The 26,171-nt window shown below is 35.8% G+C and overlaps 1 protein-coding gene across 2 annotated transcripts in view; it reads left to right on the top strand.

Moving 5' to 3' along the window:
• Positions 1–26,171, top strand: part of ITPR2 (inositol 1,4,5-trisphosphate receptor type 2) — a 561,528-nt gene that overhangs the window by 212,868 nt on the left and 322,489 nt on the right. For both annotated transcript variants that reach the window (XM_001363065.4, XM_056799421.1), the window contains 6 exons: positions 8,852–9,024; positions 11,862–11,981; positions 12,098–12,283; positions 13,551–13,802; positions 14,805–14,949; positions 15,874–16,024. In XM_001363065.4, the coding sequence (XP_001363102.1) occupies positions 8,852–9,024; positions 11,862–11,981; positions 12,098–12,283; positions 13,551–13,802; positions 14,805–14,949; positions 15,874–16,024 (1,027 nt within the window). The remainder of the gene's footprint in view (positions 1–8,851; positions 9,025–11,861; positions 11,982–12,097; positions 12,284–13,550; positions 13,803–14,804; positions 14,950–15,873; positions 16,025–26,171) is intronic.

Here is a 26,171-nt window from a genome sequence, read left to right as displayed (position 1 = left end):
CATTCACAAAAATTGACCATACATTAGGTCACAGAAACATAGCACACAAATGCAAAAAAGCAGAAATAATGAATGCAGCCTTCTCAGATCACAAGGCAATAAAAATAATGATTAGTAATGGTACATGGAAAACCAAATCTAAAACCAATTGGAAATTAAACAATATGATACTCCAAAACCGTTTAGCTAAAGAAGAAATCATAGAAACAATTAATAATTTCATCAAGGAAAATGACAATGGCGAAACATCCTTTCAAACCTTTTGGGATGCAGCCAAAGCGGTAATCAGAGGCAAATTCATATCCCTGAAAGCTCATATTAACAAACAAGGGAGAGCAGAGATCAATCAATTGGAAATGCAATTGAAAAAACTCGAAAGCGATCAAATTAAAAACCCCCAGCAGAAAACCAAATTAGAAATCCTAAAAATTAAGGGAGAAATTAATAAAATCGAAAGTGATAGAACTATTGATTTAATAAATAAGACAAGAAGCTGGTACTTTGAAAAAACAAACAAAATAGACAAAGTACTGGTCAATCTAATTAAAAAAAGGAAGGAAGAAAAGCAAATTCACAGCATTAAAGATGAAAAGGGGGACAGCACCTCCAATGAGGAGGAAATTAAGGCAATCATTAGAAATTACTTTGCCCAATTATATGGCAATAAATACACCAATTTAGGAGAAATGGATGAATATATACAAAAATACAAACTGCCTAGACTAACAGAAGAGGAAATAGAATTCTTAAATAATCCCATATCAGAAATTGAAATCCATCAAGCCATCAAAGAACTTCCTAAGAAAAAATCCCCAGGGCCTGATGGATTCACCTGTGAATTCTATCAAACATTCAGAGAACAGTTAACCCCAATACTATACAAACTATTTGACATAATAAGCAAAGAGGGAGTTCTACCAAACTCCTTTTACGACACAAACATGGTACTGATTCCAAAACCAGGCAGGTCAAAAACAGAGAAAGAAAACTATAGACCAATCTCCCTAATGAATATAGATGCAAAAATTTTAAATAGGATACTAGCAAAAAGACTCCAGCAAGTGATCAGAAGGATCATTCACCATGATCAAGTAGGATTCATACCAGGGATGCAGGGCTGGTTCAACATTAGGAAAACCATCCACATAATTGACCACATCAACAAGCAAACTAGCAAGAACCACATGATTATTTCAATAGATGCAGAAAAAGCCTTTGATAAAATACAACACCCATTCCTATTAAAAACACTAGAAAGCATAGGAATAGAAGGGTCATTCCTAAAAATAATAAACAGTATATATCTAAAACCAACAGCTAATATCATCTGCAATGGGGATAAACTAGATGCATTCCCAATAAGATCAGGAGTGAAACAAGGATGCCCATTATCACCTCTACTATTTGACATTGTACTAGAAACACTAGCAGTAGCAATTAGAGAAGATAAAGAAATTGAAGGCATCAGAATAGGCAAGGAGGAGACCAAGTTATCACTCTTTGCGGATGACATGATGGTCTACTTAAAGAATCCTAGAGATTCAACCAAAAAGCTAATTGAAATAATCAACAACTTTAGCAAAGTTGCAGGATACAAAATAAACCCACATAAATCATCAGCTTTTCTATATATCTCCAACACAGCTCAGCAGCAAGAACTAGAAAGAGAAATCCCATTCAAAATCACCTTAGACAAAATAAAATACCTAGGAATCTATCTCCCAAGACAAACACAGGAACTATATGAACACAACTACAAAACACTCGCCACACAACTAAAACTAGACTTGAACAATTGGAAAAACATTAACTGCTCATGGATAGGACGAGCCAATATAATAAAAATGACCATCCTACCCAAACTTATTTATCTATTTAGTGCCATACCCATTGAACTACCAAAATACTTCTTCACTGATTTAGAAAAAACCATAACAAAGTTCATTTGGAAGAACAAAAGATCAAGGATATCCAGGGAAATAATGAAAAAAAACACATATGATGGGGGCCTTGCAGTCCCAGACCTCAAACTATATTACAAAGCAGCAGTCATCAAAACAATTTGGTACTGGCTAAGAAACAGAAAGGAAGATCAGTGGAATAGACTGGGGGAAAACGACCTCAGCAAGACAGTATACGATAAACCCAAAGATCCCAGCTTTTGGGACAAAAATCCACTATTCGATAAAAACTGCTGGGAAAATTGGAAGACAGTGTGGGAGAGACTAGGAATAGATCAACACCTCACACCCTACACCAAGATAAATTCAAAATGGGTGAGTGACTTAAACATAAAGAAGGAAACCATAAGTAAATTGGGTAAACACAGAATAGTATACATGTCAGACCTTTGGGAGGGGAAAGGCTTTAAAACCAAGCAAGATATAGAAAGAATCACAAAATGTAAAATAAATAATTTTGACTACATCAAACTAAAAAGCTTTTGTACAAACAAAACCAATATAACTAAAATCAGAAGGGAAACAACAAATTGGGAAAAAATCTTCATAGAAACCTCTGACAAAGGTTTAATTACTCATATTTATAATGAGCTAAATCAATTGTACAAAAAATCAAGCCATTCTCCAATTGATAAATGGGCAAGGGAAATGGATAGGCAGTTCTCAGATAAAGAAATCAAAACTATTAACAAGCACATGAAGAAGTGTTCCACATCTCTTATAATCAGAGAGATGCAAATCAAAACAACTCTGAGGTATCACCTCACACCTAGCAGATTGGCTAACATAACAGCAGAGGAAAGTAATGAATGCTGGAGGGGATGTGGCAAAGTAGGGACATTAATTCATTGCTGGTGGAGTTGTGAACTGATCCAACCATTCTGGAGGGCAATTTGGAACTATGCCCAAAGGGCGACAAAAGAATATCTACCCTTTGACCCAGCCATAGCACTGCTGGGTCTGTACCCCAAAGAGATAATGGACACAAAGACTTGTACAAAAATATTCATAGCTGCGCTCTTTGTGGTGGCCCAAAACTGGAAAACGAGGGGATGCCCATCAATTGGGGAATGGCTGAACAAACTGTGGTATATGTTGGTGATGGAATACTATTGTGCTCAAAGGAATAATAAAGTGGAGAAGTTCCATGGAGACTGGAACAACCTCCAGGAAGTGATGCAGAGCGAGAGGAGCAGAACCAGGAGAACATTGTACACAGAGACTAATACACTGTGGTATAATCGAACGTAATGGACTTCTCCATTAGGGGCGGTGTAATGTCCCTGAACAACTTTCAGGGATCCAGGAGAAAAAAAAAAACACCATTCATAAGCAAAGGATAAACTATGGGAGTGGAAACACCGAGAAAAAGCAACTGCCTGAATACAGAGGTTGAGGGGACATGACAGAGGATAGACTTTAAATGAACACTCTAATGCAAATACTATCAACAAAGCAATGGGTTCAAATCAAGAAAACATCTAATGCCCAGTGGACTTACGCGTCGGCTATGGGGGTTGGGGGGGAGGAAAAGAAAATGATCTATGTCTTTAACGAATAATGCTTGGAAATGATCAAATAAAATATATTTAAAAAAAAAAAAAAAGAATTAAGAAAGGAGAGAGACCAAAGGCTTGTAGATTATTCTGAAGTTTCATGCCTATATAGAATAACTACTTTTAAGAAAAGTTTTGGGAGGTAAGCCACCGGACATGGAGAGCACCAAACCATATTACACACCTTCCCCCTGCATTCCCCAATTATATTTTGAGAGATAAGAAACAACTAGTTACCAGCACAGGAGTTTTTTTTTTCTTTTTAACCCTTACTTAATAACAACCCTAAGATATAAGGACAAGGGCTAGACAAATGGGGTTAAGTGACTTGTCCAGGGTTACATAGCTAGGAAGTGTCTGCAGGAGATCTGAACCCCCATATTTCCAATTCCAGGTCTGGTGCTCTATCCACTTTGACACCTATATGCCCCACCAGGAGTTATTTTTTAATCATTTTGCTAGAGGAAACATCAGATTGGGAGACACTTTAAAAAAGTTATAATAATCAATTAAGGATCCTCCATACAGATTTATTTTAAAAAGCTGTTAATGTTGAAAAGTGAGAATGGGGAAAAGAACAAACATCAATAAATGAGCATTTAAGCCCTTTATATGGAAGATGCATTATGCTAAAAATGTGGAATATTCAAAGGAAAAGTGAAAACATTCTCTGCTTTTCAAAATGCTTTTAATAGGACAAGATACCTACCTACCTACCTACCTACCTACCTCCCTATCTATCTATCTATCATTGGGTTTATGGGTTTATGTACACAGTGTACACTGAGTACCGGGAAGATAATTTGGCAAAAGGTGCTAGCAGCCAAGGGAAATGGAGATGTGCTTCTGTTGAAGATGGCATTTGAGCTATTGAAGCCAGAGATTCTAAGCTGGAGATGAGGAAGGGGGTTATTCCAAACAAGGGAACAAGGGCAGCTAGGGGGTTGTGCTAGACCTGGAGGCAGGAGAATCTGAGTTCAAATCCGACCTCATACACTTATTAGCTATGGACCCTAGACAAGTCACTTAGCCCAACCCCCACTCTGCCTCAATTTCCTCATTTATAAAATGAACAGGAGAAGGAAATTGAAAACCACTCTAGTATTTCTGCCAAGAAAGCTCCAAACGGGGTCCCTAAAATGACTGGACAATAGCAACAACAAATTAATTGTGAAATGGTTCCAAACATGGTGACATCCAGAGCAAAGGCACAGTGGTGGGGCAGAGATGTGTGAGGAATGGCAAGTAGGTCAGAATGGTCAGACCATTGATCTGATGGAGAAGAGCAAATGTGGAAAACGACTGATAAGACAGGGTAAGTCCAGATTGTAAAGAGCTTTACATGAAAGAGGGAAGCATTGGAGTTTATTGACTAAGAGAATGCTACAGTCAGAATTGTATTTTTTGGAAAATTACTTTGACAGATGAATAGAAGATAGATTGGAATGGGGAAAGACCTGAAGAAGAGGGACCAATTAGAAAGTTCTTTAGCTTGACAGATTTGGAATTGGAGGTTCTGGGTTCAAATTTGGCCTCAGACACTTAGTAGCTGTATGACCCTGGACAAGATACTTAACCTCATTTGCCTAGCCCTTATGCTTTTCTGTCTTAGAATTGATACTAAGACAGAAAGTAAGGGTTAAAAAAAAGAAAGAAAACTCTTGAAATAATGTAGGAGAGAGCTTATGAAGTTCTGAACTTGGTGTTGGCTGTGTGAGTGGTGAAGAGGGGATGAAGAAGAGATATTCTGAAGATAGACGTGGTAAGACGGGATTACTTACTGTATAGATCAGGAGAGTGAAGGGGTGACACTGAGGTTACAAACCTGGGTGACTTGAAAAGACAGCAATAGGAAAGAAGTAGAGTGGGTTTTGGAGGAAAGATATTGAGTTCAGCTTTGACCAGTTGTGGATGTAGGACTGTAGCTTATGAGAGAGTCTAGGGCTCGACATATAAATCTGGAATTCATTATCATAGAGATAATAATTTAACCTATAGGGTAACTGATTAGCTAGGCAAGTGAGAGAATATAAAGCTGATGATAATCATCATCACATTTATATGATGTTTTAAGGTTTTCAAAGTATCCTACAAATATTATCTTATTTGATCCTTTCAGCAACTCTGGGAGGTAGGTGCTACTGTTATATCCATTTTATAGATGAGAAAACTGAGGCAAACAGAGGTTAATTGGCTTTTTTTTAGAGTCACACAGCTAGTACACATTTGATAAAGTTTTCAAACTCCCTTCTTCCTGGCTCTTAAATCCAGTATTCCATCTCACTGCTTCAAATTTCAGCAAAGGACTCTGAGAAGAGATTGGATAGGTAGAAATAGAACCAAGAGCATTGTCACAAAAACCCTGAAAGAAGAGAGTAACAAGGAAAAGTGAGTGTCTGCAGAGATCAAGAAGGATGAAGACTGAGAAAAAGCCATTAGATTGAGCAGTTAAGAGCTCATGGATAACTTGGAGAGAGTAATTTCCGTTCAATGATGGACAAGAGAGTGAGAAGAAAGGAAGTTGAGTCACAGAGTCTAGTCACAACAAGGAGAAAAGATACAGGATGTTAACCAGGCATGGATGGATCAGGGAGGGCCTTTTGAGGATGAAGGAAGATGTAGGCATGTTTGTAGGCAACTGAAAAGCAGCCAGGATTCATGGAAAACGGAGGATTGTTGAGAGAGTATGGAGGATGGAAGGAAGCAACCTACTAGAGAAGACAGGATGGAATGATATCCTTTGTGCACATAGAAGAGTTTGTCTTGAAAGAAGAGCTATCTCATCATGCAAGAAAGGAATGAAGGAGATAATGAGGGAAGCTTTAGTGATAAGATGTGGAAGAGGGAAGTAGGAGCTCTCAGCAAATGTTTCCCATTTCCCAACACCAGAATTTCCACTGGCTGCCTCTCATGCCTGGAATGTTCTTCTTCACCTCTACTCCTTGAGATCCCTCTAGATCCTCTGCAAGTCCCAGCTAAAATCTCATCTTCTATAAAGACTTTTTCAATCCCTTAAAACAAGTCCCTTTTTTTTTCTGTTATCTCCAAGTTATCAAATAAATATAGTTTATTTGTACATGGTTTTTCCCTATTGTCTCCCCCATTAGATTATGAGTTTCCTCTAGAGCAGGGACTCTCTTTTGCCTTTATTCACATCCCCAGGGCTTTGCGCAGTACTTATATACTTATTGACTGGTTGGCTGTGAGTGATGCAGTTAGGACTAGAATAGAAGTCTCCTCACTTTATGATTCAGTGGACCTGTACTGAGTTGATTCACCATAGATTGATCTGAAAACTCTTGATGAAGAAGATGTTCATATCATGGGCTTGTTCTCATGCTGGATCTATGCACAGAAATGAACATTTATACCTCTTTAATTACTATAGCAATAATAGGAATAGTATTAATAATGAAAGTTGATATTTTTATAGCACTTTAGTAATAGTAACCCTTAGCATTTATGTAGTTCTTTAAGGTTTGTAGAGTAGTGTGTTATTTCATCTGAGACAAAAATTTTAAAACAGCTTTACCCACATGATCTCATTTGATCAATACTTTTTTAAGTTGAAAAATTGTTAATTCATTAATTAATTTAGAATATTTTTCCATGGTTACCTGATTCATGTTCATTTCCTCCTTTCCTCCCTCAGCCCTCCCCTCCCCCCACCCATAGCCAACAGCAACTGCACTGGGTTTTACATTTGTCGATCAATACTTTCTTGATTCTGAAATCTGTCAGAACTGTTAAGTCCTCATGAATTACCTCCTCTCAGAAAGTGCCCCAATACTGTAATTTAGTGAGTCAATTAGAATGATTTCCCTCTTTGGACTGGTATTTACTAGGTTTTTCTTATTCTTCTGTTTGGATACAGGTCTTTCTCTTGTGACACTGCCTTTTGTGCAAAAATCTGCAATTGTTAAGCATATAAAAAGGTCATTATTTACACTACAAAAGGATTCTTTGCTTTATAAAGAATTCACTACACATTCCTTTAAAGTATGGGTTCTCTTAGTGGAGCAAAAATAGGGGTTGACTTATAAAAATCAATTTGCATTAAATTTTTCAGGAATTTATCTAATAAGTAAGCTAAAGTCATATTTATTGTGTTGGGCACCATATCATATCACTTCCATTGACTGTCATGTTCCAACATATATTACCTATAATTTTCTTAAATTTGAAGCTTCAGATTATGAAACACTAAGTATAGTAATTTCCTACTTTCCAAATTCTATTAATTACAAATACTATGGGATATATTTGTTTATAAGAAATAATGCTTACACATTTGGACAGTGAAAATTTTTTTTTGTACTAGAATGTCTTTTCCTAGATAATAATATCTCAATAATTAGAATGTGACAAATAAAAGTTGTTGAATTTGGGTACAGTTTGCCTAGACTTGAAGCTGAAGAGGAGTTAAATAGGATTGTATATGGGAAGAAGTAAGAAATAAAGATTATGAAAAAAGGACATATGATTAAGAAGGAAACAATAAATATTTAAGATTTCCAAGGTATCTTACAAATATTATCTTATTTGATCCTTTCAGCAACTCTGAGAGGTAGGTGCTACGATTATATACATTTTATTCAATATTACTTTTTTTAAAACTTGAGAAGACATTGTCAAATCCAACTATTCCCTTCTTAACTGATTGTGCCTTTCATAGGATGTCATTACCACAAGGAATAGAAAACAAAACAAAACAAACCACAAAACATCCAAATCCATCTAAGATCTTGTATCTCACAGTTTATACATACCTAAATGTTAGAAACAAAGACCTTGTGTATTCATTAACCATTTTCACCCCTTTAATTATGCAAAATAATTGATTCATAGCAATATTACCACTTAAGGCAGAAATAACAAAAGACTAACTTTTGGATCTCCCATGAAAAACAATAAAATAATAAATGGAATCAGCAATTGGATTTCACATCAGTTAAGTGCCTCATTATAAAACTTAATTATAACTAGGTTGTTTCTCACTGACAAGCATTTAGTAATAATAAAATTCTTGAACATCTTTTATGAGACTTTTCTTTCAGCTCTATTAATAATGTTTTGCTTTCTCTATTAAGCAATTAAGCTTTACTATGCTGTTCTCTTTAAAGACATTTTAAGATGATTTTTATTCAGTTTGAATGAATTAATCAATCATAATTCTCAATTATATCTTGGCCCCATTTTCTACCATTTAATGTTGACTCCTATCCTAGTAACTTGCTCCTAGTAGGTGGTTTAATAATTTTGTTGTTGTTGTTGAATTGAATTGCATTAACAGATTATTCTGGGCCCTTTCTTTTCTTTCCTTTTTTTTGGCAGGAATATATTGCTAAGAACTTCTGTGTCATGCAATCCCAGATTGGTTATGATATTTTGGCAGAAGATACTATCACAGCTTTGTTGCACAACAACAGAAAACTACTAGAAAAACATATCACAGCTAAAGAAATTGAAACATTTGTTAATTTACTCCGGAGGAACCGGGAGCCAAGGTTTGAAACAGCTCATATTCTATATATTTCCTAAAAGTTTATTTATTTAATTAATTTAGAATATTTTTCCATGGTTACATGATTCGTGTTCTTTCCCTCCACTACTCCCACCCATCTCCCATAGCCAAGGAGCAATCCCACTGTCTATATTATTTTCTTACAATGGCTTTTTGTTTTTTTTTAAAAACTTTTATTATTTAGGGGTTTTCTCCATTGTCACATGATTTCTCTTTATTGTTTTGGAGGAAAAAAGTATGTTTATAATAATTCTACCACTAATAGTAATCCTAATAATAATTGCAATATTAAAGAATGCATATGTTGGTTGTATGAACCTTAGCAAGTACTTAAACTCTCAGTGTTTTAGGCAGTCTTCTAAGACTTGGATGGTGCAGAGAAGATGCAGATCTACATTGTAGAATAAGAAAAAATTTCCTCGTCTAGGGCACCCTTTCACTAATGAAATTACACGTCCATTCCTTACTTGGGTCTTCTTAAAAAATGGTCTGTCAGGGGTGCTTAAAACTCTTTACAGTTGTGTGACTTCCTTACAGTGTTCATGAGTAGCAGAGTGACACTAGATGTTGGTAATGATGAATTCTATTTGTAGCCTGCTTTAGTTTTTCAGATCACTTTTATATACATTATCTCATTTGATTCTCATTATCATCTTGAGAAAACGGGACAGATGTCATTATCTTTATTAGAAAAAAAGACGAGTAAACTGAGGCTGAGAGAAGTTATACATACTTGTTCCAGACCTTGTACAGTGAGCAAAAGGTTGACAGGACCCTAATGGGTCGAGCATTCTACCTCTAAGATAGGTGGTCTTTCAGTTGAACTACAATAACTTATCATGAAACATTTTTAATACACAGGATAATTGAATTGTTGGAAAAGTTCATTGAATCTCTTAAAATTACTACACTGTTCATTATAGAAATCAGTTGTTGAGAATGAGACTAGGTCTTTGGACTCTGTGAGGCTAACATTCCTCTCCTGAGGTGAATACAAATCTTTTTTGTAAGATGTTGTCTCAGCAGCTTTGGACTTTGATTTTTACCTTCTAGTCCAGGATTGAGATATTTTGGGATAGGCAAGCCATATCCTAAGCAGAGGTAGTCCCAGTACAGGAAAGAGACTAGCACTAGATGAGGAATTAATAAGGAATTGATAACATAAATAAAATCATATAACAATTAAATAACAAAAGGAATCAATATTTTTTATTCTTCTGATTCAGGTGATATAAAGTGCAACAATATAATTCTTCATTCTAAAAAGATCAGTTCACTGAGACAAAATTGGTCAGAAATAAAATGACAAAAATAGGCTCAAATCTTCAAAGGGGACTGTGAACTTATCAACATGGACTCTGAGTGATAAAGACTCGACTCATTCATGCCTGCCATGACTATTCTCCCTGTTTCCCCATCAGTTGGCCACAGGGAATCCAACCAATGTGCTGGAGGACTTTCTTGCTTTTTTTCTGGGAGCAAACTGAGTATATTTATTGATTTTTTTTAACCCTTACCTTCCATTTTAGAATTAATGCTGTGTATTGGCTCCAAGGCAGAAGAGTAGGAAGGGCTAGGCAATGGGGGTTAAGTGACTTGCATAAGAGTTCACACAGCTAGGAAGTGTCTGAGCTCAGATCAGAACCCAGGACCTCCTCTCTCCAGCCCTTCCTTTGAACCACCTAGCTGCCCTAATCCCTGTTGATATTTGTCTTCACCACATGACCAACTCATTTTCTTTTTTCTTCTATTTATTTCCTTGTTGACATCTTTTACTCCTTTCCAATCTTCAAAATTTATCATGAGTAATATGTTGCAACCTGCTCCTGTGTACCATGTGCCTCTCCATTGCTCTGTTATTAGTTTTTAAATCTTTGGAAGCATTCCATATCTCACTGATAGAGGGTACAATTCTGAAATTTTAAAAAGGGGCCTTTGTCTCCATTGGAAACCTCTTAGTTGAATGTCCATTTATCTTCTCCATCCTAGGTAGATGTACTATCGATAAGCCAATATTGGTACATGAACTGCAATTATTTTCATGGATGCTTTCTGTAAGTTCTTATCATCAGTAGAGCATTTTGAGATGACTAGATATCCCATGTAATAATGAGTCTTGGTGCCTTTGTATAATTAAAAACAACTCTGCCAATTTATTTCTTTGCCTGTCCCAGGGAGTACCCATGACTCTACTTTTTATTTAGCTGAAATTCCCTTCTTCTGGTTTCCTTTGTAGTGAGAATGCAAGACAATATGATTCTGCTCTTCTGTCAGTATGTTTACTCACTGGTCATTGGGCAAATATATTTACAGTACAAACACTAAAAAACAAACAAAAACTTCTCATCCAAATCTTATGAGTCCTAAGACTAATCCTCTGTTCTCCTTTCTGCCACTTTGCCATTGTTCCTGTAGAAGCAGAAGATGGCAAAGAACTAAGAACGACTTTGTGCCTTTCTTTGTTTCTTGAGTTGCCATACCAAAATTTCTGTCACTGATGGCCAGCTTACTGGACGTGAGCTCTCTCTGTTTGTGGCTGAATAGTTCCTAGAAATCTGTCTCTCTCATTTAGTGGGACCAAACTCCAAGCCTTTCTAGAGTGGCACAATCCAGTAGAGTTTATAATCTGTGAGAATAGCCTTTGAAAACCCAGGGTCACTTTTCTACTCCCATAATGTAATAAAATAGGGCCCAGGGACAGTACAAAAGTAATATTAACAGTTAAGGATTACAAAAGCACACAGATGTAAAAATGAATTTGCATGATCCACATTTCATTAATACAGTTCTTTGTTCAACATTATCTGCTTCTTCAATCAGATTTTTGGATTATTTATCAGACTTGTGTGTATCTAATACCACTGCCATACCAGTGACTCAAGAACTCATCTGTAAATTTATGCTGAGCCCAGGAAATGCTGACATCCTCATTCAAACCAAGTAAGCATCTCTAGTAGAGACATTCTTTTCAATTTATTATTCAGCTCCCTAAAGGCCCTTATCATAGCTGTCACCTGAGTTTATTAATAGTTTTAGTATGTGTTGTGTATTTGAAGGTTGGTTTCCATGCAAATAGACAATCCTTTGGAGTGCTCCATCCTGTCAGATGATATTGATGATGAAGAAGTTTGGCTCTACTGGATTGACAGCAACAAGGAACCCCATGGCAAAGCTATCCGGCATCTTGCACAAGAGGCTAAAGAAGGCACAAAGGCTGATTTAGAAGTCCTCACCTATTACAGGTCAAGTATTGTATAATTCATGATCTCCAGTGTTTATTGGTAACTTAATCAAACTTATGCTTTTAAAAAAAGGATATTTAAGAAAAAATTCTGAAAAAAGTTAGAGTTCAAGGTACATGGAATATTTTAAAACTTTCAAAACAAAAAATCCTTCAATTTTACATTTTTTTTATCATTTATAAGTTTTGAATTATTGTGCAAACACAAATTTTTTTTTATGTGACTATAGATTGCTTTCAGTCTCACTGTACTTGCAATGCTTGAGGATATCAGGAACTTATAACCATGGTACTTTAAATGCCCCAAATGTTGAAGTAATAAGGCAGGGAACATGAAATCAAAAGGATATAGGAATAACTTTTCCTGCTTTATTTTACTTTACTCTCCCAGTCTATGGTACCTGACCTTGAGTATTTGAAGGACTTCAAAATTTTATCTCTACCTTCCATACATTCACAAAATAACAACAGCTAAAGTTTATACAAAGTAGAAATTTTCATATTTTATTTTTTCTAATTATATGTAATTTTAAAAATTGTGCTTTAGAATTTGGGGTTCCATATTCTTCCCTCCTTCTTTTCCCTCTCCTTGAGAAGGCAAGCAATTTTATATAGATTATACATGTGCAACTCTTTAAAATTTTCAAAGCACTTTCTATGTAATTACATTTAAGACTTATGACAAATCTATGAGGTAGAAACTATAGGATTTATCTGTATTTTACAGATGAGGAAATTAGTTTGCTCACTCATTCCACAAACATCTATTAAGCATCTTTGATTTGCAATGCTGGGTTCTGGATATGTAAAGAGTTAGGGTCAGATTTATCCTTTAGGAAAATTATGTAGGTATTTGTGTAGATGATAGATTGGAAAGGGAGGGACTCTAGGCAGGGAAACCAGGGTGTGCAAGAGAGGGACAGCCACACAAGGGGACAGAAGGGTGCCAAGGAAAGAGACATGTGAGCAGATTCTGCTAGATTTGGCAAATTAATTAAAATAGGAAGGTTGGGAAAGGAGTCAGGGAGATGCTGTAGCTGTAAACCTCGGTAACTAAAAGGAAAACAGTGTCCTTGGCAGAAATAGTAAAGTTAGGAAATGGGGTAGATGCCTGAAGAAAGGTAAAAAGAGTTCTATTTTAACACGAAGTTTCAAATCCATTTGGAATTATCTAATTGGCAGTTGGAAATACAGAGGAGAAATGCTAACATATATTTAAGGAAATCTTTTATGATTAATCAAAAAATGTAATGGTTAATATTCTTAAGGTACCAATTGAACCTCTTTGCAAGGATGTGTTTGGATCGTCAATATCTGGCCATAAACCAGATTTCTACCCAGCTTTCAGTCGATTTGATCTTACGCTGTATGTCAGATGAAAGCCTGCCATATGACCTGCGAGCCTCTTTTTGCCGCCTTATGCTTCACATGCATGTGGACAGAGATCCCCAAGAATCAGTGGTCCCTGTTCGCTATGCAAGGCTTTGGACAGAAATACCTACCAAGATCACAATATACGAGTAAGTCTAATAAAGCTCACTGAAGTCTCAACACCTGCAACTCTAATAACATAAGTAAGGCCTTTCATTCTTTTTGATTCAGATGATCAACCTTCCATATTCCAACATGTCACTATTTTAGGTCAAAATCATTATATATTTTTGTATTGATATATTTTAATATCATTTATATTTCTCAATGAATCCATTCTCTCTTTCTTCCTCTAGAGAATCATCTCATAATAAAGAATACATTCAGATCAAAAAAGAGAGTTTATCAAACCTAACAAACATATCCAAAAAGTCTTACAGTTTTAAAGTGTTCCAACCTATAGTTTCCTGCCTCTGAAAAAAAAAGCAGGGATAGGTTCCTTTTTATCTCTTCTTTGGGGCCAAGCTTGGTCATGATAATTTCATTACATTTTGTTTTGATTGTTTTCTTCTTTTTATTTACAATGTTGTAATCACTGTGCATATTGTTTTCCTTTTTATTTCTCTTACTTTGTAGCAGTTCATAGAAGTCTTCCCATGTTTTTCTGTTTTCATAGTTTCTTATAACATAGCAATATTTTATTACATTCATATGTTATAACTCATTTAGCCAAACCCATAAGCACTGTTTCCAGTTCTTTGCTACTACTGAAAATGCTATTGTGAATATTTTGGTGTATATCAGACCTTTCCTTTTGTCACTGACTTCCTTGGGATGTATGCCTGCCTGTGGATTATTAGGGTCAAAGATTATATGTAGACAGGTCAGTAATTTTTGGCAAAGATCACTTTTAATAAGCACTTCCATTAAAACAGGGAGTAGAAGGAAAAGAAATGGAAGAGATTGCCTAAAAATAATAAATTGAAAAAATTCCATTTTATTTAAAACAGAAACTATGCAAAGGCTAGTTTATACTTAGGCTTTTACCTAAAACAACAGACAAAGTTAAGTATATGTTTATGACTTAAAAACCCATCTACAGTCAATATTGGGAACAATTTCATTTTGATTCCCTTTGTCGATCTTTGCAGATATGATTCTATTACAGACTCTTCGAGAAATGATATGAAGAGGAAATTTGCACTGACAATGGAATTTGTTGAAGAATACTTGAAAGAGGTTGTAAACCAGCCATTTCCTTTTGGCGATAAAGAGAAAAACAAGCTTACATTTGAGGTACTTTACACCAATCCATTAACAAATGTTAAATTTTTCAACTTAAAAAAGAAAGCAATAAAGGCCTATTTGTTAGGTGAGAGACTTGAAAAGGTGATAAAAAAATATGATTTCAGTCTTCCATCTGTTTTTGATTAAAATTCATATTTACAGCGACTACTAATTTCCTTAATTTTTTAATTTCATTCTTAAATTTTGATGGTTTATGGTCATCACAACCATTTAATTATTCCCATTAGATATTTTTTTGCATTGATGGACACTCATTTATGCATACAGTTCTCTGTGAACTCAGAGTTTTCTATATAGGTATAGCCATAGCTTCTTTTCACAGTGAATTAGAATTTTTTTAATATTTTTTATATATTTTAATATATATATATATTTATATATTTTTTATTTATTTATATATTATTTATATATTTAATATATATATTTATATATTTTAATACTTTGCCATATTACATAACATCTTTAGGAAAAAGTCAGAGAGATTTTTAGTTCACTGGATTCTTGCTCCATTATGCTTTATCTGCTTGAAAACAATGCAGCAGAGGATATAACATTTTTCTGGCCAAAAATAATAGACCATATTTCTTCTTAGTGAAAATCTTTGGGGGGGTATCTATTTATTTTGTTGATATAGTAATATACTAAAAATGGACACAAATGGGTTATTGCACCTTAAAATGCAAATAAGTACCATTTAAATTTATCCAGTTACTCTGAATTTGCCTGTTTTCTAAATTTAACAGTAAATTGATTTCATTTTGACAAGTCTAGATTTGGAGGAAATTAGAATCTATTTCAGCTTTTGTATGGAATATTTTTCCTAGTTTTCAAAGAATAAGAAATATGTAAAAATAATGAATATGCTTAGTATTTCCATGTTTTTTATATTGTTTTTTTTGTCTCCTTTAAAAGGTGGTGCACTTGGCTCGAAATCTTATTTACTTTGGATTTTATAGTTTTAGTGAGTTGCTAAGACTGACAAGAACACTTCTGGCTATTCTGGATATTGTACAGGGACCCATGTCATCATACCTTGAAAGATTAAGCAAATTTCAAGATGGAGGTGAGACATTTGGAGAAAACAATAAGTATGCTAAAAAAACTTTTTTTGATGATTGTCAGTGATTTTTCTTATTGGCTTCTTGGGGCTGAATAATTAAAATCTTTTAAGGCATGATCATATTTTGTAGCTATGAATATAACACATATTTCATAATATTTTATAATTTAATTATAAGTACAGAGATGTATTATATTTATATATTATGAGTAGATTATGTTTACATATTTAAAATATATTTTCTATATTATATAAAATATGTTGCATTTATTTGCATATTATACATAAATATATTATATTATATTTATGGATACATTATATAGGAATATATTATATTTATCCATAATATATGAATACATTATGTTTATATATTCTTTATGTATATATTATGTATATTTTATTTATATTATATATAGATATAATGTAAATAAATTATATATATAAAATTATACTTTACAATGCTTTATAATTTAAAGTCACTTTTCTTATAATACTCTTTGGAGGTGACTATCATAAATTTTATTATTAGCATTTTGCAGAAGATGCTGAAGCTCAGAATTGTTACATGATGCATCTGAGGTTAGAAAAGCAACTAAATGGTAAAGGCGGGATTCAGATTCAGATCGACTCAATGATCACTCAGATGCTTCCCAACTCTCAGAATTCTGTGATTCTGTGATTTCTTTGGCTCCAGGCTTCTCTAGATGTCTGACTGGTGGCCTGAGGCAAAGGGAGAGGAGTCTGGTAGAGAATCTCTAGCCCCTGAGGACATAAGAAAATGAACCCTGGGTGCAGTACCTAATTGGGACTGTGGTTGCCCGCCTTCTCTACCCACTCACTGGCAATAGAAATGGACAAATTTCTATTAGAGACATCTGCTATGTAAATATTACATAAGTGTTTCTGAGATGGACCCCTTTCCATACTATCCAATGGCAGCCCCACAAACTATTGTCATCTATCTCTTCCTCCTTGCTCAGCCAGTTCCTCTAAAGGGTCTTCTTACCCTCATTGCCTTAATTTTCTTTTTTACCTTCCACTGCCTTATTAGCCAGTCCCTTTCCATGACTTCTCACCCCACTGCTGAACAGCTTCCTACCAGCTTACCAAGTGATTCTTAAATGGATCAATTTCTCCTTCCAGTACTCCTTCCACTTGAATGGCTTCTAAGATAAACTCCTCCCCCTTTCCTGTCTACTTCTTCTCAGTCTTCTTTCCCAGCCATTGTGGGTATCCTTCAGGGCTCTGCTCTCCAGGGATGGCTTTCCTTTGTTTGATTCTCTCTTGAATTTTGCTGGATCACTTTGAGATGATCCTCTCCTTGCCTGCTGGGATGCCTACTATTTACCATTCCTGATGCTTTACTTCTATTTACCCAAAGCCATACTTTCCTTCTTTCTTTAAAACAAACAAAGCTTGCCCTCCATCTTAGAATCTACATCAATGACTGCTTCCAAGGCAGAAGAGGGATAAGAACTAGGTGATTGGGGTTTAGTGCTAGATTTGGCTTTCATCTCTAGGACTCTCTATCCACTAAGCCACCTGGCTGCTCCCACTTTCTGGAGATTCACATACTTAGATATAGTAGATATATCCTCCTAGTGTCCACTTCTGGAACTTCTACTCATCGCCTGTCTTCTCATGTCTTGTGGGGATGTCTAGACTCTTGGTTTCAGTCATCCTAGTTTGACCCACCAAACCTCTGAGTTGATTTTTATTATTCTGGTTCTGTGTCTGACTAGCTTTTTTCTTTTTTTTTTCATTGTTGTTGTTTTTAAACCAGGGCTTTAATTAGCCTTTGCACAAACTTTGCTCATACTAATTCTATTCCAGCACAGTAGGGGTACAGCTTTCAGAGAAAAATTGCTTTCCCCCCCCTCCTTGATGAAATGGCAGGTCAGATGCAGTGGGATGCATAAAGAGACATGACTGGAAGGAAAAGACCCACAATTCCTGGGGTTCTGCTTTGTTTTGACCTCAAAGGTGGCAACTTTAAATAGGATGTGTACAGACAGTATTCAGGAGATTTTATGGCCAATGCAGTAGGTTTAAATGTTAGTAATTAGAGTTTGTTGCAATAAGGGAAGAATAGCTCAGGAAACTGGCAATTACAGAAGTTTTTTTCCTTCTCTTCTGGGTCATTGGTTAATATTCTGCTCATACCCCATGGATAAGGGTGGAAGTTGCCATCATCTAAGCGCTGGTTGGTGGTCTCAGTCTAATTTCTAGTGTATGACTGTTCACCATCACAGTTATTATTAATTGTTGGTCTCCACAGAAACTACTGGGCTCTGAGCCTGATCCATTGTTTGTGCCCCAGAGGTGGTCCATTCAGAAAACTGCTGAAGCACAATAATAGGGGAACACGGGGAGTGAATGCTGCCTCTGCCTGTTCTGCAGGAAAACAGAAGATGCTAATCTGTGCAAATATGAAGCAAGCACCTCTCATGGCCACAATATTCATTTGAGAATAAAAATATTGTTTTTCCAAATAAGTGTGCTCACTCACAGCATGCTATGTTGTTGAGTCAATTTGCTTTTCCTAATCCCTATCATTTACCCTTGCAGTAGATTTAAAATGAACAGGCATCTCTCATTGGGCAGTTGTAATATATCAAACAGCGCCTCTCTTTGTCGCTGATAAAAGTTGAAAGCCAATGCAGACACTAGCAGAGAGAATGCATATTTATGACGACAATGCTTTGTGAGCATTCCCTTTACAAAAATCCTAAGTAACTTAGCAAGGTAACACCCAGGGAGAGGGCACTTCAGAATATTATTGCAGCAGGGGTAAGTCTGATTCTTGATGTCAGAATAAAAAGGCACAAGCCAGAGAAGGCAAAGTGAATCCCACCTGAATAAGCCTAGTGAATAACAGAATCTGGCAAACCCAATTTCAGAATCCAGGTTTCCTCAGGCTAAATGGACAGCACTTGTCCCCAATTCTTACACCAAAGTTTAACAGACGTCTGAACTTAAATTTGGCCAGAGTAGAGTACTTGGCATGATGTTTTGGCTTAAAAAAATCAAAACTATGCTTGAATATTAAGGTATAGGTTAGACCATCATAACCCTTGCCTTCTGAGAAATCAAAAGGTATGGAGAACTTTTCCACATTTTATAATTCTTGTCTTAGGCAGCAATCACATCCTAGAGATTTCTAGAAGACATTTCTGAGATCCTTGGAGCTGGCTGTGTCCTCTCTTACCTATTCAGTCCTTGTTCTTCCTCTTTCTTCCCCTCCACATCCTTTCTACTCCAGTTAGAATAAGCTAGCTGCTATTCCCAAATCTTTGCATCTTTATTCCTGTTATTCCTTTTGTCTAAGATGCTTTCTTCCTTTTTCTTTCTCCCCACCAAAATAGGCAGCTGGGCAACAGAGACAGTGTAAGACATAGAGTCAGAAAGACCTGAATTCAAATTCTGCTTCTCACACTTCCTAGCTGTTTACCTTCAGCAAGTCTTTTAACCTCTGTGCCTCAGTTTCCCCATTTGTGACATGGGACTAATAATAATACCTACCTTTCTGGGTTGTGAAGATCAAATGAGTTAATACACAAAGTACTTTATAAAATTTGAAGCGCTATATAAATGCTATTATTATTATTACTATTAATATCTATCCATCAAGTCTATCCATATATCCATCAAGATTTAGCTAAAATGCCACTTCTTCCTTGAACCTTCTTTATTCATATTAACTGGAAGTGAACTTTTTTTCCTATACTTCCTGTCACTTGCAATGCCTTTTATGGGCTTTACTTTACTGATAGCCTTGTTTCTTCTATTACATGATAAGCTTCTTGAGCTCTCTTATAAACTTGGCTCTGGGACACATAGCAACCTGTTCCTCCATAGTGTTTTGCAACTTGTATGTTGCACTAAAAAAAAAAAATTGTTCTTCGTGGAATAAATTCTCTTTTCAGTCTTATTGTTCAACTTGTTGCTGGAGAGATTAGAAAAGGAGCAGTGGGACGGGAGCTTATAATATTTCTCTATTTTCAGGGTTAAAAGCTAAATTATTAGACTTAAAGGTCATGGAAGCTGAGAAATATTGTTTCTGTTTGGGGAATCTTTTGGTCCCAAGTGTCCTGACTGCCTGATGCCACTTCTAAGAATAGAATAAGCCTCTTCTACAAAGAAGCTACTAGTTTTCTCCTCTTTGTTCTCAGGGCTAGAGGCCTGTATCTCTATAATGGTTCCCTGCTCATCTTACAAAATTGGAGAAACTCAGGGTATCAAAGATTATGAGCAAAGGATTAAAAGAGAATTTATTTTGTTGCTGTTTATTTTATGTTTTAGTATTTAGGGTCTAAATACCTCTCTAGTTATACTTTTGACCATTTTTGTGAGTCTCCCATTCAGGAGCTACAATGAAAATGTGCCTTTTCATAGATACTGATGGGCTTTCTCCTAAGTTCTATATTTATTATAGATGATTACTTATAAAGAACCCAGCCCTTCTGCATACATAAAATGGCATTTACTTTTTCAGCAAGTTCTGGTGATGGTTAATTAATAAATGATGACTATAATTTAAATGCATGTAGTGAGTGAGTGGGCAGGTGGGTGAAGGACTGGGACCTGAAAAGAGATGGTTTTAAGGCTTAAAAAAATGTTCAAATTCCTTAAACCCACTTGCCCAAAGAGATGGTTGATTTTAGTCAATTTATGTACTCAAAATTGCACTCATCTTTTGTTTGTACTGAAGAGTCTCTTAAGTTGCTTTTTCAATATTTTAAGATTCTTATATAAAATCTCACTTTAAAGCTGAAAGATCCAAAGATTTATCAGTGTAGTTATCAAGGAGGATATTTTTAAATATGAAAGGTTAGCTGCTACTCAATAGGATGAAATTATGATCTGAAGAGGCTACCTTAGGATAAAAGAAATATAAATTATAGCAGTTAACATCCATATTTTTTTCGGTGTTCCTGTGGCCCAAGGATGAGGTATAATTCAATGTATTTCTCTGTCTCTATTTTATTGATGTGTTTAGTTTCTACATTACAGACATTTACAGATTATTCTCTTTTGAGTCTTTTGCCACAATGCAAAATAACTAAGTTAAACTAAAAATATAGTGACTTCCCCTGAAAGTGCCTACTTGTACATATATGGTATTCAAGCAAAATTAATTCCCTTAATGGTAAAGGGAATGTATATGGCTCATTCTGCACCCCAAATCAATAATCTCTCTATAATGGAACATGTTTCACTGGAATGGAATTGTGAATGGGCATTGTATTGATCATAGTTCTTACAGCTTTTGAAGTTGTTTTTGCAATTTTATTATTTTATTTTTCATCAGTTTATTAAAATTGGTCAATGTTAGAGTATAAATTGTTCGGATTCTGCTTACTTCACTCTATATCAGTGTCTTTCCATGTCTCTTGGAATCATCTATAATCTTTATGTAGTTGTTTTAGCCTATTTGATATTTTATTAAAACACTTTAAAATCTGTTCTTCTCTCAGGTCTTGGGGTATTCTCTCTATCAAGTAATGTTCTGATGTTCCATGCTCCTAGTAGGAGTTTCTTTGTATTATGTTTTCTTTGGTTTCGACTGCTTAAAGGGATGACCCGCCAGACTCGGTGTGCTGACCGGGTGTTTGTATGTTTACCATGGATATTGGTTGTTTTCATTATTCCTGGTTTATATATCAGGACCTTATGTCATATATGTATCAGGACCTTTATGTCATATAAAAAATTTGATAGGGTCCTTTCTTTGGTTATTTTCATACATAATTTACTTAATACTAGAATTAATTGTTCTTTAAGAGCTTGCTAGAGTTCAATTTCATTCAGTTCTTTTGGTCCTGGAATTTTTCCTTTGAAAATTCATGGCTTGCATAATTTCTTCCTTTGTAATTAGGCTGTTAAAACAATCTAGTTCTTGTTCTATTAATTTGGCTATTTTGCCATTTTTTTGGTAAATTTTCACTTATTTCCTTTAAGTTGTTGATTTTGTGGGCATATAATTGGGCAAAACAGTTTCTAATTCTCGTTCAAGAGATGTCAATAGTTCTCCTTTATTAGACAATCTTGGATCTTTGGAGGAATAATTACTTGAATAATTTCTCTCCTTTTCTAGTTGCCTTTTTTCTTTTAGCCTTTATACTTTTTTTCTTTTTGACTTGAGAATAGTATGGAATTAGTGGTTGCTGCTCAGCAGAGGAATGTGCAAATACAGAAATAATTTGTTTATGGTGCATTCTGTACATCTTATGAGAAGTTCTGCAGGAAGACTGAAAACTCAAAACACAGGAAGTTTATGTTTCTTACAAAGAACGTTAAGCAATAAGGAATTTAAGTAAAATGTATATTTTTAGGCGCTGTAGTGCTTAATCTTTCATAAATGAGAGGGGCATCCTGTATTAAAGAAATCAAGCAACATAAAATTGTTCAAGGTTAAGACCAAGCAAAAATGAAGTTATAGACCACATAAAAGGTTTAAATCCTATGTAATATGACTCCATCAAAAGAAAACAAATGGTTATAATGAATTGGATAGGCTTATGGAAATTCCACTCCAGGGTTAATTGCTAGCATTTATATAATGCTAGAAATTCTGCAAAATGCTTTAGTCAAAAACAGGATCCCCATGGACTACATATTGACTCAGAACACAGCAAATGAATATTATCTATATTGTATTGCATTTTTCTTTATTTTGTTAAACATTTTCCAATTTTATTAAAAAAAAAAAACAATAAACCTTACCTTCTATCCTTATAGAAATACTAAGGCAGAAACATGGCAAAGGCCAGGCAACTGTGGTGACCACAGCTAGGAAGTGTATTTGAACTCAGGACCTCCCAATTCCAGACTTCACTCTCTATACACTGAGCCACGTGGCTGCCTCTCCCAATTACATTTTAATTTGATTTGACCTGTACTAGGGAGTTTTGACACCTGTTTTACATATTATTTCATTTGATTCTCAACAAAACCCATGTGAGATCATTGCTATTAATAGCCTTATATTACACAGGAGGAAACTGAGGCTGAAAGAGGTCAAGTGAATTGCCCAGAATCACACAGAAAGTGTCAGAGGCAGGACTTGAACCCAATTTTCCCTGCACAATATCTAGCTGCCTATGAGAGCTATATAGAGAAGGGGTATCCCCTCTCAGGTACACAGTTCTACTGTGTTTGGTTGGAATGAATAACTTCCTTTATTTCATGTTTACAAAGCCATTTTCTCACAAGCTCCAATAGCATCCGTAGTAGAAATAATAGTATCCTTATTTTATAGATGAGAAAAAAAGACGAGAGATTTAAGTGTTCCTCGCTTTAAGCCTAGTACTCATCCACTTTAACACAATGCACTGACTATTGTGAGATTATATATTTCCCAGAATGGGGCAAAGTTAAAAAAAAATTCTTCCTCTGGGATGATTAATGAATGTATTGCCTGAAATCAGGTTTCTTCACAAATCTTATTAACTTATCAGGATGAGGAGGTATCTGTCTTTTTCTTTGGGATTGAGGAGTTTAAGCAATTTAGGTTTAAGAGGAAAAGAATGAGGCAGCTGCTGTAGCCTCAGATTGTGCTCTGTGTTCTCACATAGCCTTGAAGGTGTCCTATTTAACTCACAGCCTGTGACGCTCAGGTGAGGGGAGGAAGGAGACATAAAGAGGAAGGAGGAGAAAGGCAGGAGTGCTGACTAATTCTGCTCTCCTATGACCCGTCAGTGGCAAGCAGCCAGTCAATTCTTTCATTTTAACTTCTCTGCTATGACAGACAAAATATGTTCTGCCTAGAGAAGCCTAGTCAGGCCATTTAATAGCTGTTTAAAAGCAGAAATAACAATGTATGTGTGGAAATTATGGGAGAAAAATTACATATTTTCTTTAGGCGATTGGGGGGAGATAGGGTTTTCTCCTGAAAAAAATTCTCATTTTTTTTATGGCGTTTAAAAGAAAACTCTTATCTTCTATCTTGGAATTAATACTGTGTATTGGTTCCCAGGCAGAAGGGAGGTAAGGGCTAGGCAATGGGGTTCAAGTTACTTGCCCAAGGTCATACAGCTAGGAAGTGAATGAAGTCAGTTTTGACTTTAGGACCTCCCATCTCTGGGGCTAGATCTTAATCCACTGAACCACCCAGCTGCCCCCATCTTTTATTTTTATATAAATTTCCAAGAATGTCTTCCCCCTGCCCTTTCTCTAGCAAGCAATCCTCCTTTAGCAAAGATTTCAAGAGGAAAAAAAGTGGAACAGCAAAATGCTGTAATTCTGTCTGACTATATACATAATATTTCACACTCAAAAGTCCTCAAGCTCTGCTAAGGTGAGAGGAAGAAGATACATTGTCTAAACTCTTCTCTTCCTCATATGTGATTACTGAATAAAGAACAAAATGTTAGTAGCAGTCAGGACTGTGACTCAGGCTTCTAAATTGCAGTGGTTCAGTGAAGTAGCTTCTTGCTGCATGTGGCTGAAATAGCTGTGAAGGGAAAACAAGGTACTGCTAAGCTGAATCAGTAGGTGACTGTTTCATACTATGAACACCAGGGAATGGTCATTTAGCAAATTAGTTTTGAGGGTAGCATGGTGTAATGGGAAGTGCTAGGATGGACTTGGGGGTTAAGTTTTACATTCAGCTGTCACTCATTCCCTGTAGGACCTTGGATAGGTCATGGTCTCTCTGGGCCTTGGTTACCGCTAAAGTGAGGGTGTTCAACTTACTAACAATCTTTTTCATGTAAAAACTAATAAGGCTTTAATCTGTAATCATCTGGGAGCATAAATTTAGATTTGATTCATCAGGAGTAAATCTTGCTTCCAAGTTTGACATTTGGCAGTTACTCATCTTCTACTTCTATTTCAGCTATTATTGACAAATTAATTGTAGGTCTGTTGATATACTGACTTCTCTGTTTATTTTGCATGCTTAAATGCCCTCTTGCAGCATAAACAGTTATTTGTCAGGAGGGAAAATTGTTTCATGGAAGGTTTGGAAGAGACAACTTTGCTCTAGTCTAAAAGAAGGTTCTGTTTCCACCAAGCCATGGATTTATAAAAATGGATGTACATGCAAGATGGGGAAAACAAGAAAGCCCCCCCATGTACTTTCATTACTAGGTACTCTAAGATCACAGGTTCAGAACCTCTGAGGGCATCTAACTCAATCCGCTCAATTTACCAATGAAAACTGCAGCTCAGAGGGAAGTCAATTGCCTCTCTAGTTACCAAGGCCACAGTAAGTTAGCAGATTTAGGATCTATCTCCAAATGCTATGATGGCATGATGCAGAAGAATGTATGCTGGATATGGAGTCAAAGGACATGAATTCAAATTTTAGCTCTGACACTAATTATACACCCAATTTATTAACTAAAAGGAGGGGCCTGGACCAAATGACTGGTGAGGTTCTTTGGTGAATTTATTCAGATTATCTGAGTCACAGGTCCTTTTCTTCTATAAAAAGGGATGTTTAGACTAGGTGATCTTAAAGGTACCTTATGACTGACCTTAGATGCCTCATACCAGTAAATCATCAAGTATTTACTGTCTCCCATCAGTCTGTGGGGATAAAAGGAGTGCTGGGGCTATAAGAATGAAACAACTCCTAGTCTCAAAAAACTCACACTCTAATATGGGAGACAAGTACAAAGAAAAAACATTTACAGCACTAAAAATTATTAACTATATATACAAAGTACTTACCAAGTAAGTACATTTACAAAGTAAATACAAAGTAGCCTGGGAGAAGGAGTTGGAGCTATGGAAGTTTGAAAGGGCTTCAGGCAGAAGTGGCTGCCTGACCTGGAATTTAGAGAAAGAAGACTCTAAAGTGAAGCTAAGGAGAGTGCATTCCCAGGCACAGAGCACAGCCAATCCAAAACAGAAATGAGAGTTGGAATATTATGAATGAGAAAACAGAAAGGACTGTTTGGTGGAGAGAAGGAGCTGAAGTTCAATGAGGAGGGGACATAGGACAGGCAAGAGTGGGAAGACATTTGAGGGAGGCAGCTGTGTGAACGCTGAGAAAGATGACTATGAGAGATGTGAGGGTAGAGAGTACAAGATTTAGAAACTGACTGGCATTGAAGGAGAATGAGGAGTCAAGGATAATGCTGAGATTGTGATCCTGAGACACTGGAAAAATGGGAGACGAGTTTTGACAGAAATAGGGAAG

Source organism: Monodelphis domestica, chromosome 5 (genome assembly GCF_027887165.1).
Source record: "Monodelphis domestica isolate mMonDom1 chromosome 5, mMonDom1.pri, whole genome shotgun sequence".
In the NCBI taxonomy this organism is placed as follows: Eukaryota; Metazoa; Chordata; class Mammalia; order Didelphimorphia; family Didelphidae; genus Monodelphis; species Monodelphis domestica.
This window is presented reverse-complemented; position numbering and strand designations above follow the sequence as displayed.